The 15,984-nt window shown below is 44.9% G+C and overlaps 1 protein-coding gene across 1 annotated transcript in view; it reads left to right on the forward strand.

The window, feature by feature from the left end:
* Positions 1-15,984, forward strand: part of PEX14 (peroxisomal biogenesis factor 14) — a 67,722-nt gene that overhangs the window by 3,868 nt on the left and 47,870 nt on the right. Inside the window, exon 2 of the mRNA XM_074558400.1 lies at positions 301-348. Coding sequence (XP_074414501.1) covers positions 301-348 — 48 coding nt within the window. The remainder of the gene's footprint in view (positions 1-300; positions 349-15,984) is intronic.

Raw genomic sequence — 15,984 nt, forward strand, 5'->3', positions numbered from 1 at the left:
GGAGAGGTATTTAAAGGTTTGTGTTTGTGTGCCCACTACTCTCATGCCATCTCTCAGGAGCCTTGCCAGCTCTCACTGCTGACTCGCTAAAATCAGTTCTGCAGATTCTGTTAATTCCCTTGTTTTAAAGGGGCAATGAATGCCTTTTGCTGTGGTTGTGACCTGTTAGTGTTCAGTCCTCCACAGAACCATGCTGGTAGCACAGATGAGTGTGCGTGCCCAGGTGCTGCTCGCAGGATGAGCGTTTCTGGCGGTGCCCATGGGGTGGCAATGTGAGCTCACTGTGTTTCTGCTCCACAGGCTGGCTCCTGCCCTGCGACTGAGAGCGCCGCGTCCCGGGAGCCGCTGGTGAGTTCCTCCAAAGACCTGACAATTCCTTGTTGATAACACACGAGTTGTTCTCTCTGCCACATCGTTTTCCAGCCTTTGTTTTGCTTTTCTGAGGGGCTGGTGCTTTGTGGAAACGGTGTGAACTGCCTCGGGTGGCCGTGGTGTTCACACCTCTGAATTCTGATCTGCGGCCACCACCTCCAGTGAGCCTGGGTTAGATGTGGGTCACCTGGGTTAGATGTGGGTCACCTGGGTTAGATGTGGGTCACCTGGGCCGTGGCCTGTCCCAGAATGTGCTCTTGTTCAGAGCCTCTTTAGGAAAGAGTCTGAGGAATGCCCTGTGCAACAGATTCATATGCTGTACCCTTACAAAAACCCCTCTGCTGCTCAGAGACCTCATTCAAGCTGTCTTTATATTCAGAGGCACTCAGAGTGAGCTTACAAATGTTTGTCAGCTGGCAGTGCGTGTAATCCGATGTTTTTACTCTAGAAGCATTTTGGAAAGGGCCCTGGGATTTTTTGTGTATGAGGATAACTCAGAGAACCCTGTTTTGTTTGCTCTTTTATGGTACTGCAGATAGGGAAGTGAGCCACTACTCCTGGAGCTGCAGTATGTGGATTTTACAACCTTGGGTCCCTTCCCCTTCCCCTTCCCCTTCCCCTTCCCCTTCCCCTTCCCCTTCCCCTTCCCCTTCCCCTTCCCCTTCCCCTTCCCCTTCCCCTTCCCCTTCCCCTTCCCCTTCCCCTTCCCCTTCCCCTTCCCCTTCTTAGCCAATCCTTTCCTCCTAAATATATAGATCTCTAAATTTCTTCTGCTGCTTTCATTTGTTGATCATAGCTATTTGCAGGGAGAAGACTCAAGTACTTGTGACACTGGCCACATCAAAGTATTTTTACCAAGTAACTCTGACCTAGAGAACCCAGGAGATGATTTTTTAAAAAAGAGAGATGTGAGTAAAGACTGTGAACCAAGAAAAGTCAGTATAAGGCATCTCATGGGAGGTCTGTGTGTGAATTCTGCTGCAGTGGCAGTCTCTCTAATGACATTGTGCCATCCCTTAATTGCATGGACATCTGTACATGAGATTACCTGAAGTTGTTATTGACACCAAGTGCTTTGTGGTGGATTTGGTGGTTTGCTTTTGGAGGAGTTGGTTGTCCCTGCCTTAGAAAGGTCAGGGCAGGCAGCAGATCATCTCAGCTTGTGCTGGCCAACAGCTTGTTCTTTCTCAAGGCAGACTCTAACATTACCTTAGATATAATTAATTTCTTACAGTATATATGACTGCAGAATTGCTCAGAGGAAGTGTATAGCAGTTGAATATCTTTCTGTTTGGATGGATATTCTTACAACATAAAATTATTTATACACTTAAAGAACTCCAACATAAACTTTATTCTTACGATGGTGAGTCTGGCATGTGAGCTAATTAGAGCCCTCTGAAAGGTGGAAGTTTCCTTCTTATTTTTTTCATTAACTTTTTAAAAATAATAAACTCTTACAGTCTTTGTCACGTTTGTTTAGGAGTCAGTATTGCTTCCATCTGCTCCTGCGTAGATGCCTCATTAAATGAGAGTTGAGGTCTGTGAGCCAGATGACCTGAGTGCCACCATCCTGCTGTGGCTTCCCCGTGGCCAGGATCGTGCAGGCTCCCTTCCACACAGGCAGGAGATCCTGGCCCATAAACCAGACTCACGTGGTGCTGTGTCATAAAAGTGTTTATGGAAACACCAGAGAGCCCTGGCCCAGATCCAGCAGTGCCATGGGGGGCTGTGTGCTGGGGGAGCATCCTGGACTCCACCTTTGGTGGGGGGCACTTGGAGAGCCCAGAGGAGGGAGGGAAGAGTCTCATGACCAACTTCTGCTCTGCGCCCCCTCTCCCTTTTGGACTTTATTGGTGAGTGGAAGGATTCAGTGCTTCACAGCACTGACCTGTTTGGATCACACCAGCACACAAGAATGAGAAAGCAATAGAATTGAAACACTTTGCATTGTATCAGCAGACTGACTGTTGTTACAGTCTCAAGCTGGTTTTTTACTGGATTTGTGATTCTACTGGACACTATCCTGTAAGGTGCTACATGCAGCATCTTGCCCTGTGCATGGGGACACTGTCCCTGCCTACCCTGTACCTCTGCCTGCAGCCTGCTGCTTTCAGCAGGACCCCAGGAGGAGCCAGGATTCCTCATTGTTTGCACAAGGACTTCAGCATTCTCCAAGGTCCTGTAGCAGTCTGACACATCACATTGTGTCCTGCATTTGGGTCCTCCAGGGCACCTTGCAATGGTTTATGGCCCTACTGAGGCCTTCAGAATGCGGCCCTGCAAACTCAGGTCACAATCCAAACTGCTCCCACCAAAGTGGGGATAACAGCCTGCACACTGAGCTCCCCAGTGTCCTTACAGGGCAGTGCCTCCCCAGCAGCAGGTCAGTGTGTCACAGCAGTGGCAGTGGCAGGGTGGCACAGCCATAATTCCTGCAGCACACAGGACACTCATTTCCCCGGCTGGCGGTCGTGGCCCATTAAAATCTGCCGTGTAGCTCCTGGTGGGAAGTGTAACCTTGTGTTCCCAGGGTGTCAGCACCTCGCTCTGCTGCTGTTTACAGCCACGTTTGTCATCGCCAGCGCGGGATCAGCTTCTCCTTGAGCCCGGCTTATCAGGGAGCGCTGCTGCATCCCTGCTGCTGGGAGCAGCACCTCTGATAAGCCTCTGAACACTTGTGGAATTGGAATAGGTTTGTCTTTTTACAGCCACTCAAAGTCCTGGGATGTGCAAAGGACGTAACTACATAGGACAAACTCTTTCTGTGAGGTTAAACCAGTGAAAATGCCCTTTACATCAGGAATCTGTATCCTTGGTCTAATGTCTCTCTAGAATGTATTTAAATCATCTGTTTAGCTTGTTCTGTTTCATTGCTAGTAGAGTCTTGTAGCTTTTTAACCATCCTGTGCTGCTTTTGAGGTGTTTTCAAGACCTGTTGGCCTTTGCTTTCTGCCAACCTGCTGCAGCCTAAATTACAGCTCTGAGGGTTGTGCCTGGAAGAGCCTCCAACAGGAACCTGGGCTGGAGGGAGAACCTAAGGAAGGAGAGTTGTCAGTGAGGCCTTTTGACATGCTGTTGGTTTGTTTGGGTTTTTTTTTCTGTCACAAAACACATTCATTCCCTAGCTGCTGCTTGGTATCTGGAAGAAGTACTAGTTGTAAATACGAAAGTACTGGTTGTAAATATCGAGCAACTCTCTTGGTTGCTCACTTAAGTTACAAAATCCCTGGGTCAGGATTCTTTTGCAGATTAATTAATTTTTCTTCTTTTATTTTTAGCATGTTCTGTTTCTTTCTGTTTCTTGCTGCAGAGGAGAGCAGTTAACACTGAAATGTGGACATTTTATTCCTTTTTTTACAGGCTGTCGAAAGGTACAAGTTAACAAGAATTACTGCTGCCTCTATAGCAATTAGTGTAGAATTTGTTGGAATGTGCTGGAGCCCTCGTGGCTTTTCCCCACCCTTTGTTGAATTGATTTTCAAATATTTAAGGGTCAGGATAATGGCCACAGCACTTTTAACTCCCCTTTTTGTGCAAACATCACAGGGTACATTGCAGTGAGTGACAGTAGAATTATTAAATCCTTTCTGGTTTGTTGTCTCATTTTACACCTTATCTGTTCTGTTAAGCTTCCTTTCAAGTAGAGTGTGAGTACAGAAAATTTCATTTAGGTTTCTGAGAAAGGAGCATTGCAATTGGGATTTTACTTTTAGCTCTAACTGTTGTCGCTAGAAGTTCCTGGAGACTGATTCTAATAAATACTGTTGTCTTTACCATTTGAACATGGGTGGATGGAATGAGGGGAGGCTGCAGATTTGTGTAACAAGATTTGAGAGAGCTTGTTGGGGTTCATGTTAGTTAGTGTTACTCCCCACCACACTTTATTTTCCATTTTCCCACCCTTTGTTGTTGAAGACAAGATTTATACCTGTTTACTGTACAAATTTTCCGTCTGCCCCAGTGGGTTTGTTCCTGGTGGTGGCGTGCACGGGATGATTCTCTGAAGGTAAATCCATCCATTGGGGATTTCCAGCCAGGGAAACGTCAGCCAGGGCCATTTCCACTGGCACGGGAGAGGGAGGGAGACCTCGGCTCAGGACCCCCGAGCCCCCTGGGTGGGGGTGCTGCAGGTGCTCTGGGAGCCCCTGTGGGCACTGGCAGCACAGCACAGGCTGTGCAGGGCAGTGCTGTGCAGATTTTGGGTTCATTGGGCCACGAACGGGGAGTCAGGGCTGTGACTGCCGTGCACAATAACCTTTGCTTTGCTGCAAAGAGAGCTCTGTGGTTTACTAAGCAGAGCTCTCTTGTGTTTGACCTTCTGATAAGTTCAAGATTATTGGGTTTTGTCTGTTTTTTCTCTCTTTCTTCTGGGTGTTTATTGACTTCTTTTGTCGTTCATGCAAAGTGCACTTGCTTAATCTGTCGATTCCTTTTACTCTGTTGATTTAGACAAATATATTAATGTGCTCCAAGCACACAGATGCAATTTGACTCACTGAGCACAGTTAAAGAAACACTGTCATACCAGGTTAAACTGCCCATTTGAGCTCAGTGGAAAAGTTTAAATGACACTTGAGAGTGGTGGGTGAGGCAGCACACCCAGGACAGGGACAGTCTGTCACTGACAGGGGCATGAGTTAGCTCATAATCCTTTTTGTGCACTTGTGCAGGAGAGCTCTGAAAGCAATTTCTACTTGCTTTTCAGGCAAACCAACATCACTGGTCAGAAGAGTTTTAAAATGGTTTTAAAATCGTTGTAATACACTAAGTTGTTCTTTATGAACACACAAGGAAAATAAAGTTCAGGGAGTTAGGTTAGAGTCTTCTATAATGTTAGGTATGATTTGACTTCCAGAGATCCCAGGCCTCTCACTGAAGGTAAAATGGAAGTTACAATGCTTTGAGACACTGGAAAAACACCCTGGCACACAGTTAGGAAATACTTAACACTTGGTATTTTCCCCTTAAAAAACCCAAATTTTTGTGTTTGTGTGATGTTTTCAGGGTCTGAATGTGCTACCCCTACAAACAGTATTTTACAGCTCGTGTCCTGCTTTGCTCAGCTGGCAGGAGGATCGGGAGCACTTTGCTGTGTGCCCCCCAGCTGGTGGCACAGCAGAGAGGTCCCTGCCCTGGGAATGCTGTGGGATCAAGGTGGGGTGCAGGCATCATTCCTGCTCCCGTGTGGGAGCTTTGCTATGTGCAGAGCAGCTTGTAGAGGGCAGCAATTGCCCACGGTTGTGTGAGCTCGAGGAGAGCAGGGAGCAGCTGAAGAACCTCACCGCAGTGACTGAACGTGTTTTTAGCTTCTTGACATAACTTTGTGGAGGAGCTTGTTCTTTGGAGTGCCTCTTGACTCCACAGAATTAAATTCCTACTCTGAAAAATGTTGCTAGAGATTGTTAATCCTCTCCTGCCTCTAACACCACCAGAGAGTTGGACTCCATTTGCCCAGGCACTGCTTGTGTAATTGTTACTGCAGCCTGGGATCCATGAGATTATAGCTGCCTATGTGGGATAACTTCCCTCATTTCTTGCCTTCCTCCTTCCTTGGTCTTCATCTCCTTTTTTTACCTGGGAGAGCATGCTGTTTGAAAATGTTTGCCATGTCTGTGGCATCTTTGTTGAGCCTCAGATACGTTAATCACATTAAAAGTGAGGCAGCAGGGGCACAAAAGGCAGAATATTCAAGAACCTGAAAGAACTTTCTCTACAGCACACAGGAGTACATTCTTCAGATTCTTCTGATGCCAGCACCTTCAGAACCAAGATTTGCCAAACTAGGAAGTTGAGAGTTGGACTTGGAGTCCCTAACCATCATACTTTGGAAGGAATTTTCACTGCTTTTCGTATTTCTTGTATTTCTCCATATGTCACTTACATTGCAAGTCTTTGCAAACAGCCTACCAATATTTTGGTTTGTTTATTTGTGTTTGTTTTGTGTGCACATTTACATAGCACCTCTCTCTGTTACATTGTGCAAACCGTGTCCTCATCCCAGCTGTCACCCTGTAACACCCTTCAACAAGTGTCAGTCTGGAAGAATAACAAAGAAAATATGCATGGCTTTTTAGTAAAATGATTTCACAGCTGCAGAGAAGCAAGAGAGGGCTCTCACAATAAGTGCCACTTCTTTACATTACTTGTTTCATCTTCTGGTTATAGCAGAATTCTCCTCTGCTGTCAGTGTTGTGGTGTTTTGTCAGGCACCTGAATGGCCTGAGAGATGGTGTTCCTTGGGATACAGTTCAACAGTAGAGGACATCTTGCTGCAGTGGAGATTCCAGCTATTCAGTGAGAATTTCCTGTGTCTTCCAGCCTGCTTCTGTTTGTTTTGTGTGCGATCCTAAGTGTTTCCTTTCCTCCTCAAGCATCTGCACCCTTCAGATGTTTGCAGACAGTTATCACATCATTTCTGCTTCCCCCCACCCCCATCCTGGTCTCTTAGCCAAGCTCTACATATTTAGCTCATTTAATCTTTCCTCATAAGTCAAGCCCATAATTGACAGCTCTGACACAGGGAGTCGCATTGGTTGCACATGCTGCCAACAGGATATAAATACTTTCTGTGCAGTGATTGAGAATTACAGAGAAGGCTGAGATGAGCTGCCCCCAGCCCCCCAACACTGCATTTCTGGAAACCCCTTTTCTGACTCCGGTTGCCACAATTCCATAAAGATGGACTTAGCTTCCAGTGTAATGGTCAGCTGCCAAACACCCAGCAGGCCTCAAAGCAGTGCAGTCAGGTCCCTTGGGAAGTCCAGTGCTGGTGCCCCATTTCAGTGGGATTCCAGCTGAAATTCTTCTGGGTGGTGCTGAGTTCCCCTCCGGACATGCAGGTGCCTCAGGCTGCTGAAGGCCATTTCCCTGGGAGGCAGAGCTGAGCTCCCTGAAGGGAATGGCTCCTTCCCCTGTGTGCCAGGAGGGAGCTCAGGTGGCACCATCCCAGGCAGGGCTGTGGGTGGCTTTGGGGTCCTGGCTCTCCTTGCAGGAGTGGGAACCCAGGAATGTTCCCCCTGGAGGAGGAGGCAGCTGCCTGTCCGTGCATTGGCACACGCACATCTGTTTCCAGCCAAACATGTCTGGGGTTGCTTTATCTGAGCTGTCTCCTCAGCTTTGTTGCCTTCTCCTGAAGATGATGGGTGAGCAAAGGAAGGTTGTGGAACTGGTAAATGAACTGATGTGTGCTGTGTGAGGCTTCATATGCTGCAGCCTCCCCAGCGGGCTCTCTCACAAACGTTACATGTATTATTGCCAAGCATGCAGCATAAAGAGAACATTTATGAAAGGGAATATCAGAGGAAACATTATAGCAGGGACCTTATAGCCTTTCCATTATTATGGTTTAAATCTTGACGTGGTCTTTATTTGCAGTGACACTGGGACCAGTAAAAAGTGGGTTTTTTCTCTTCCCCTCCCCTCCCCTTTCTCCCTCCTTTTCATTCTTTTCTTCCACATCCTGTTCTGAAGCTGTGGTGCAGAGATACAAATCGTTAGACATGCGAGTCCTCGGAGAGCCAGGTTTCAGTTTGTGTGGAATCAGCCCCTTTTGACTCAGAAGTTGGAAACCAGATGACTCACAGTGATGCATGTTTGTTGTTTTTAATAACTGTCATTTTGCAAAATATGGTCAAAGCTTCAAACCATGACTTCTGGAGTAGGGGTGCTGTGTATTTATTTTTAATTTGGGAGGTTATAAGCTGGAATGAGTTTGTTGCTGCTGTCTTCCATTCAAATCTGAAGTAGAATTACAGCATTGAAAATGTGAAAGATTTTAGACACAGTTTTTTCCTGTTACCTGAAAAAAAAAATTGCTTTATTAATCAATTACTTGAAAAGGCTCCAGGTGCCAAACATCTGGTGGGATTGTAGGCCCCTGGTTTATGTTTATGTTTTTTAATATATACCCAAAGGGACAAGTTTCTTAAAAAGGAAGCAGTCAGATGTTTTGAATTTGCGGAGTTTTAAAAAATAAATGCAATTCCTGCTTTATCATTTCTATTTCTAACAAAATTGTCATCTATCTCCTTTCATTTAAAGTAAGGTAGCAAGTATAGTATTTTAGTGCCAAAATTCTCTATTGGTAAAATCTTGTAGCAGTATGGAAAATATGAAAATAGCTACAATTTAATTTTCTAGAGATTTATTACTGCTTGTACAGCAGTTTGTAAACTCTAAGCTCAGTATTAAGTGCTTTATGACTTTTTTTTGTGTTTTACTTCTTAATTTGCCTCAAGAAGTATTGTAATTTGTTGAAGTTCTGCAGGTTTGTTTTGCAGGTCAGTTAATTTGGAGTGTGGATTTACCAGTAGAGGGGTACCAGGATAAAGATTTGACTGTAAGTGTGAAGTGGCCTTGTGACAGAATTTGTCATGGCCATGGGTTTTCCTCCAGTTCAGTTCTCAGATTTGGGTGCTTTGTAACCATGTCTGTCATGATTTATATTATGGTCTGTTGCAATTGCTGTTGCACAATGAAGGGCTGTGCTCCAGTCCAAGGGAGGCAGACTCTCAGCCTACCTCAGCCTGTTGCTTCTTGTTAGAGAGTGAAAAAGCAGCTACTGATTTAAAGCAGAGAGCTTTGGGTTCTGCTTGTAGGCTGAGATGGGCTATGTCTCCAGTGGTGCTAGAGAAAGCACATTGCCTTTGCTCTGAGGGAACACACATCTGTGTGCTGGCTACTGCTGGCCCGCTGAGGTCTGATCCCTCATTCCTGTCAGGAAAGAAACGGCTTTTGGTCTTTATTGTTTTAGAGTGAATGTACTTGCTTGTGAAAGACAGTGAGGCAGTGGCCTTGGAGGCTTAAATTGTCCTCTCAGTGAAGCTGTGACAGCAGCAGAGCAGGATTCCCCACCAGGACACCCCTCGGTCCCAGAGGCCCAAGGAGAGCTCGGTCTCTCACCCCCTCCGTGCCTGCCTTCCCTCTGGAGCTGCCAAGAAGGATGCCAATTTTTCCATTTAGCTGACTATTGTATAGACCTTAAAAGGGAAGGTTTTAATGCAGTTGGCTGTGATATGGACTGTTAAAGGGAAATTATTTATTTTAACTGGCTGCTGTATGGATTATTACGAGGGCATTCTTTCGGCTGCAGCTGTATATTGACTGGTGGGTGTGCTGGGCTGTATTGGTAGTAGCTGTCATATTGACTGTTACAGAAAAGATCTGTATTTAAGCCATAACACTGCACTGGGATCTCCCAGGCAGGATATTAATGCTAATTCATCTGCTCACCCCCTGCTGTGAGTGTTATTTGTTTAAATCTGTAGAATCCCACAGCGCATTTATATCCTCGCTAGAGTGAGCTCCGCTCCCTGTAATTATTTAACATTATATGCTGATATAAATTGTAACAGTTAAAGAATGGTAATGAGTAGCAAAAAAACACAAACTTAACCTTAGAAATGGCAGAGTCAGCTCTTAAAACAACAGCCAGCAACTTTCACTGTTGCCTGTCTTTTCCCAAGTCCATATGCACAATATTGTGCATACATTATGTGTGTGCGTGTGTGTTCATGCTCGCACTGGCAGCGGTGCCAGGCAGGGCTGTAATTATGCAGAATGTACTGTGAAACTTATGCACACTCTTAATTACATGCAGTGCCTACGTACAGCAAGTTTTATCTCTCTGCAGCTCAGCTCCTTGATGAGTTGCTCTGATAGGTGATTGGAGTCGGGGCCACCACGTCGGCAGAGGGAACGGAGCCCCTGCATTCTCCTGCCAGGGAATTGTGTCCCAAGGTTAAGCTGGAAGCCATCGGGTGTCACTGTTGCTCTGTGTAGGCTCGGCTGGCAGTGGGTTTGTGTGGCAGTAAAAACTGGACTTTGGAAGTAGTACTTTTGGCTATAAACATCCAAGGCATTTACACATAATTTATATATAAAGTGCATGTCCATACACAGCATTTAAGTGTGGGTGGAGTGAGTGGAGGTGGCTCTGTTGTGTGTTAGCTGACTTTTTTCTTTGCAGTTTCTGTTGCCTGCAGTAGCATTCGTGTCCCAAAATGCCACACAGGATGGGCAGTCACTGCTGAATAGCTCTGCATTCTGCTCTGGAAGGGACTGTGGTTCAGCAGTGCTGATGACCTGATTTCTGTATGCAATTGGCCTGTGAACATTAACCTGTGAGCAAATTTTTGTATTTATGATGTAACAACTGTGGTGTAGAAACAAAATTATATTCAGTTTAGATTTCTTAAGAGCTTGGGAACTGCAGGGATTAAAAGGTACTGTAGACATTTTTAAGCTGTAGTACGTGTGTCAAAACTCATTGAAAATTCAGGTTTGCATTCAAATGGTTCATCAATAACATACAAAAAATCCACCAACTCAAAATGGAGATGGCAGAGAAGAGCCATGTAAATAGCAAAGAAAATGTTTTTAAAAAAGACTTTATAGTCTGTGTCCCTTCTGATTTCAGGTAGGGAGTAGGAGCTGGAGTAAGAGGAGCTGAGCTTGTGCTTGATTTGCAGAGTAGCGTGATGGTCGGTTGGGCTGCGTTGGCAGCATGGACCTGTGCCAGACTTCACCACAATTCATACTGTGTCAGTTTAATAAATGCACTACTTAAATTATGAAATTACAAAAGAAAAAAGAGAATGCACTTATTCAGACTCTTAATACATTAAAAATAAGGCATTAAAACACTGCCTTTTTTTTTTTCCTTCCAGAATCAATAATGAACAGGAAGGGTTGTAGACATTAACAGTCATGGACATTCAAGCTCTTATACATAAATTATCTTAGAAAAATGCACATACGACTTGAATAATGTAAATACATTAATGCATTTAATAATTTAAACATTAAAGCGCATTCAGGAATTCGTGGCAGAAGCTGTTCTGAGATAAGGAACGGTCCTGGAAGTTGTGTGTCCCGAGATCGATGGCTGGCTTCTCCTTGAGAAAACTCTCTGGGGAAGTCAGGCTGTGCAGCTGCAGTGGCCGCCTGTCCCAAGACATGCCAGGGCATTGCCAGCTCTCTGCCTTCCACCTGCTCTCCTCTCCCCACCACGTGCATGAGCCCTTCGTCCAGAACATCTCAGGCTCCCCAAAAGGCCAGGCTGCACTTTGACATTTTGGTTTCTTTGTGAAAAAAAGAGAAACAGCTGTAGGTGAAACAGAGAATGAAAGTTGGTAAGACTGTCAGTTGGAGGGAGTGAGGCTTGGGGAAGCAGTGCACTCCAGGAATGCTTGGCTCTTTCTTGAAGCCCTGAAAATCAGAAGGTTGGCTCCAGTGTAATGACAGATAAGGGGATTTATTCTGTTCCTGCTCCTCTGCTCTATGGATTGAACCACCTTCTGCACTGCAGAAGCACCAAACAGAAACACCAAGATCCCCTCATACAATGCATTTTCCTGAAGATTTTGAGCTGTGTTGTTTTTGCTGATGTACTTAAATTTGGAAGGTGTGGTATCCACCCCTCATGCCACTTTTCCTGGGTTCATAGCCTTGCTTTTCTTGCCTCTCCTGCAGGCAGGTGCTTTGGAGGTCATTTGCACCCTACAGCCCCACTCGTGGAGTGGTAGAAGGTATCGTGTTCAGGCCTAGATACTGATGGAGCTAATGATGGATCTAATAAAAAAGAGCTTAGTCTGATCCCAAAGGGAGAAGAGTTGGGTTGGTTAATTAAAGGAGCCTGGCACAGAGCACCTAGTAATTATAGGTGCAAGAAGTCTGAATTTGAAGAGGATGGTGCAGATGGAGAGGGAGGCACCCAGAGCTCTTCAGGCTGTGGGCAAGAATGCAGCAAAACCAGATCTGGAAGTCAGACCTGGGCAGAATTCCTTAGTGAATTCTTATTTATTCCATTTTTTAATGAGGACCTGAATGTCTCGTTATGTATTTATGTTTTTGCATGCACATGTGTATGTACAGTTCCAGTTACACCCTATGGCTGGGAGGGTGATTTTATTAAAGACCAGAAGATTGAGAGACAGATGTTTTAAGAAACACAGGCCTTGCCCTATAGTAGTTTGGGATAATTAGTGCTGAGCGCTGCATTGGCTGTATTATCAATGTGCTGGGTTGTTATCTCCAGCATCACCCAGGAGCCGGTATCACTGTGGGGCAGAGGGGCTGGTGCCACCAGGACCTGCTGGGAAATTGCTCCTGAGCTCTTATGTAGGTGTAGGGTGGGGAGCAATGCTGTGTCATCACACTGTCATCACCAGTGCTGTGTCTCTTTATAGTCAAGTTCCTTAAAGCAGAATTTCTCAAACTTAGGTTAGAACTCCAAAGGGATGCAAAGGCTTCAAAGGAAATCACAAAGTCACTCTCCAGTAAACAGCTTTCTACTTGTAATTACTGTTTGGGGCTCTGTTCCTCCTAGTTTGAAGAGGTAGCATTTACTTCAGTAACTCTTATTTTCCTGAAGGAACTTGATGCCATCTCAGCTGAGGAATGTGGGATGAGCCACCACAATAAATGAGTGAAAAAGGGAGTCAAGCTTGCATAAATTTTGAGAAGCAGTGCTTTAGCAAATTTTATTTTCGGAGGTTAAGTTCTGGAAATATTGCCTGAAATGGATCTACTAACTTCACCTGATGAAACAGAGACAGTTATTTTGTCCCCAGTGGATTTCTCAATAGATCCCACCTGGGGAAGGTAGGACTGTCTGCAAAATGTATCATTACTTGTAGTGCTCAGGACTAAATAATCAAGGAAGTTGTAGATTTTCTTCTGTCCTTTCAGCTGGTGTGCTGTATAGTGATGGGTGGATCGGACTAGAAAACGATCAAAAGATGAAAAGCACCAGTTTTTCCAACTATAGGAGATGGTGCACAGAAGAAAGCTGTTCTGAGAATTTGACTTGTGTACTGACCCTATGTATGAGCTCCTTGGCTGTCCTAAGTGTAAAATGCACAAATGTTAACTTAACACCTTTTTGAGCTGTTGAAATGAGGAATGTTCGTGGTTGTTTTGTCAGTTCTGGTGAGTCTGTAGCTCTGCTCAGCTGTCCAAAGGCAGACCCGAGCAGCTGGAGCAGGCAGTGCCCCTGTGGAGGGGAACAGACCTCAGCTCCCACACCTGCAGGGCGCAGCGTCGCTGGTGGTAGGAAGGGGTGTGCCTCGTGCATGTGGGAGCTCCTGCAGGGGATTTTTCATAATCCTGCTGAGGAAAGGACTCGAGTGATGGGATGCTCTGGACGTGGCCTGCAGGGAAAGCAGGGGAGTGGGTGGGGATCTCCCTGGGCTCTCATGGCTTAACAGCCATGTTCAGCTGGATTTAGGAGGTATAAGCATTTATGGTAAATTCTGCTGCTGTATCACAGCCTGCTTTCTGCTTTACTAGCTTTGTCTCCATGGGGGTATTCCATACATTATCCCATTTCACAGCCTGAACTTTTCCCCCTACTTAGAGGATTACGTGGGGCAGAGATGTAAGAAGAAAGGGAATCTTGACACTACTCCACCTTTTTATCTCTGTAACTCCATGTATATCTGTCTGTCTGCTCTCACAGGGGCCAGGCCTTCTGCCTTCCAAAACCCTGCTTGGAAATTGCTGATTCAAGCAGGTAGCAATTTTAGGGCTCCTTACGAAATAAATGCCTCCTGTGTGCTCCCCTGGCACTGGGATTTCCTCTCTGATTTATCCTGCTCAGGTCTGCTAATGTCCCTTGACTAAACAGGGCACGGTGTGATGGTGTGAAGGTCATTTTCTATATGCAATATACATTTCTGCAGTCATGGTGGGAGGCTAGGACATCTGAAGCAGCATATCCTGCTGGGAAAAGGAGGAAGAAAAGGATAGTCTGGCTCTTCTTTTCACAGCGTCTTGTGGTGGGATGAAGGTTTTGACAGCCTAATTCAGCATTTAGAGAAAGAACCAAGCAGAAAGATTCCCCCTCACCCACTCCTTGCAGCCCAGCTGTGACAAACTGACAGATAATTAACAAATCAAGACCTCCTATTAGCCTTGTCCCTGATGCATTAAAGCAGCTCCTATGTTGCATGTGTCCTTTAGCTAATGCCTGTGCTTTCTGGCTGCAGAGTGAGGTAGGAACATCTCTCCAGAAAGGGAAAGGGGCCTCTAAGGTGTCAATGCACAAATATGTCCAGGAGTAAAAGTTGTCTCTAAAAGGAAGCAGTGGACAGCAGTGCCATGACTGCATGGAAGTCACTCTGATGGTGCAGTGTGTCTGTGGAGTATCTTCTGGAATATGGGACTGAAAGGGATGTATGGAATTATTGTTGAATCCCTCTTGTTTTTACAGAAAAGGACAGGAGTTGAAGCAGCAATTGACAGGGCAGGTTTTTGACTGGGACTAACCAAGCCTGTAAATATGACGTGCCAGGAAATGTGGTTTTTGGTAGAAACAGACCTAATGTTAAGATCTTAATATTGCATTATGAGCAGTGAACTGGTGCCTGTTCCTCTCTGTCCTCAAGTTGCTGGAACTGTGGCTAAGCCCCAAATAAGATTCTTCTCTTCACTTTAGCTCCTCTCTTTTGGAGAAGAATGACGAGGAGGGTCAATATCCCTCTAGTTCAAGACATTAAATAGACACAAGCCATTGGTTCAGCTCAACACATGTTAAAGGGGAGAGAGATACCTAATTGCATCAAAGCCACTCTTAAGTTCATGTATGTGGAGCCCATCAAGCTGAAAGCATCCAGACAGCATCTGCTGTTATCAAATCACTCTTGAGTCGAGCTAATTAAAATAGAGCTTCATTTTTCTGAACCATTGTTTGGCAGGAATTTGAAACAGGTCTAACCCAATTTCTGTGTGTTTATGAGCCTTTATTATATCAAAAGTACTTTTCTGTAAATGTACAGGGCAGTGTTAAATGAATTGATCCGCACTGTATCACTGTAGATGCACTATGGGCTTCCTAATGATTTCTCTTTTAGCTTTTTCCAGATATACCCCAGAAAAGCTTGCTTTGTCCCTTATCATGTCATCTTCCTTCTCTCTTTTTCTTTCTATCTCACTCTCAAGAAGGTAAATGTCCTTGTATTTCTTTCTTTCATATCCTCCTCCGCCACTCTATTGGGATTTTTGTATTATTAAAACATTTACACATTTGCTGCCACATGCAAATGCAGAATAATAAACCAGGACTCTTTATACTCCAGACAAGAGCAGGAGGTCTCTCACCACTGATTTTCACCCTGTTGGTTACAGAGGATGGAGAGGAGGGGAATCTAAATGTTGCTGTGTTGGATCTGTTTGATACAGGATTGTTTTCTTCATTTTTTATGTTAAACATTTTATAAACATTTATATTTCACCATTCAAATTCTGGGTATCATATTCCTCTTTGTAATTTGCTACGAGCACAAAAGTTAAAGAGATGTAGAAATTTCTCCCTAAAGACAAGTTGCACTCTGTGGCGTATGAAAGCTAATTCATGAATATTCTCTGCAGAAAGGCAATACCACAAATATGGCCAGGCTGTTCAGAACATTTGAGTTGGAGTGGCAGCCCAGGGAAACAGTCAAGTCAGGAAATAACTATTTTTCTGGTACCCAGCACAGCTCAAGTTGTTCATATGATATTCTTGAGTCTTACATTTCTTTCTGAGCAGTGGATTCATATTACAAAGAAAGTAAGTGAAGGATTAGCATTAAGTAAAAATCTGGACAGTGATGTGTCTTGAAATATCCC

Source organism: Zonotrichia albicollis, chromosome 25 (assembly GCF_047830755.1).
Source record: "Zonotrichia albicollis isolate bZonAlb1 chromosome 25, bZonAlb1.hap1, whole genome shotgun sequence".
Classification (NCBI taxonomy): domain Eukaryota; kingdom Metazoa; phylum Chordata; class Aves; order Passeriformes; family Passerellidae; genus Zonotrichia; species Zonotrichia albicollis.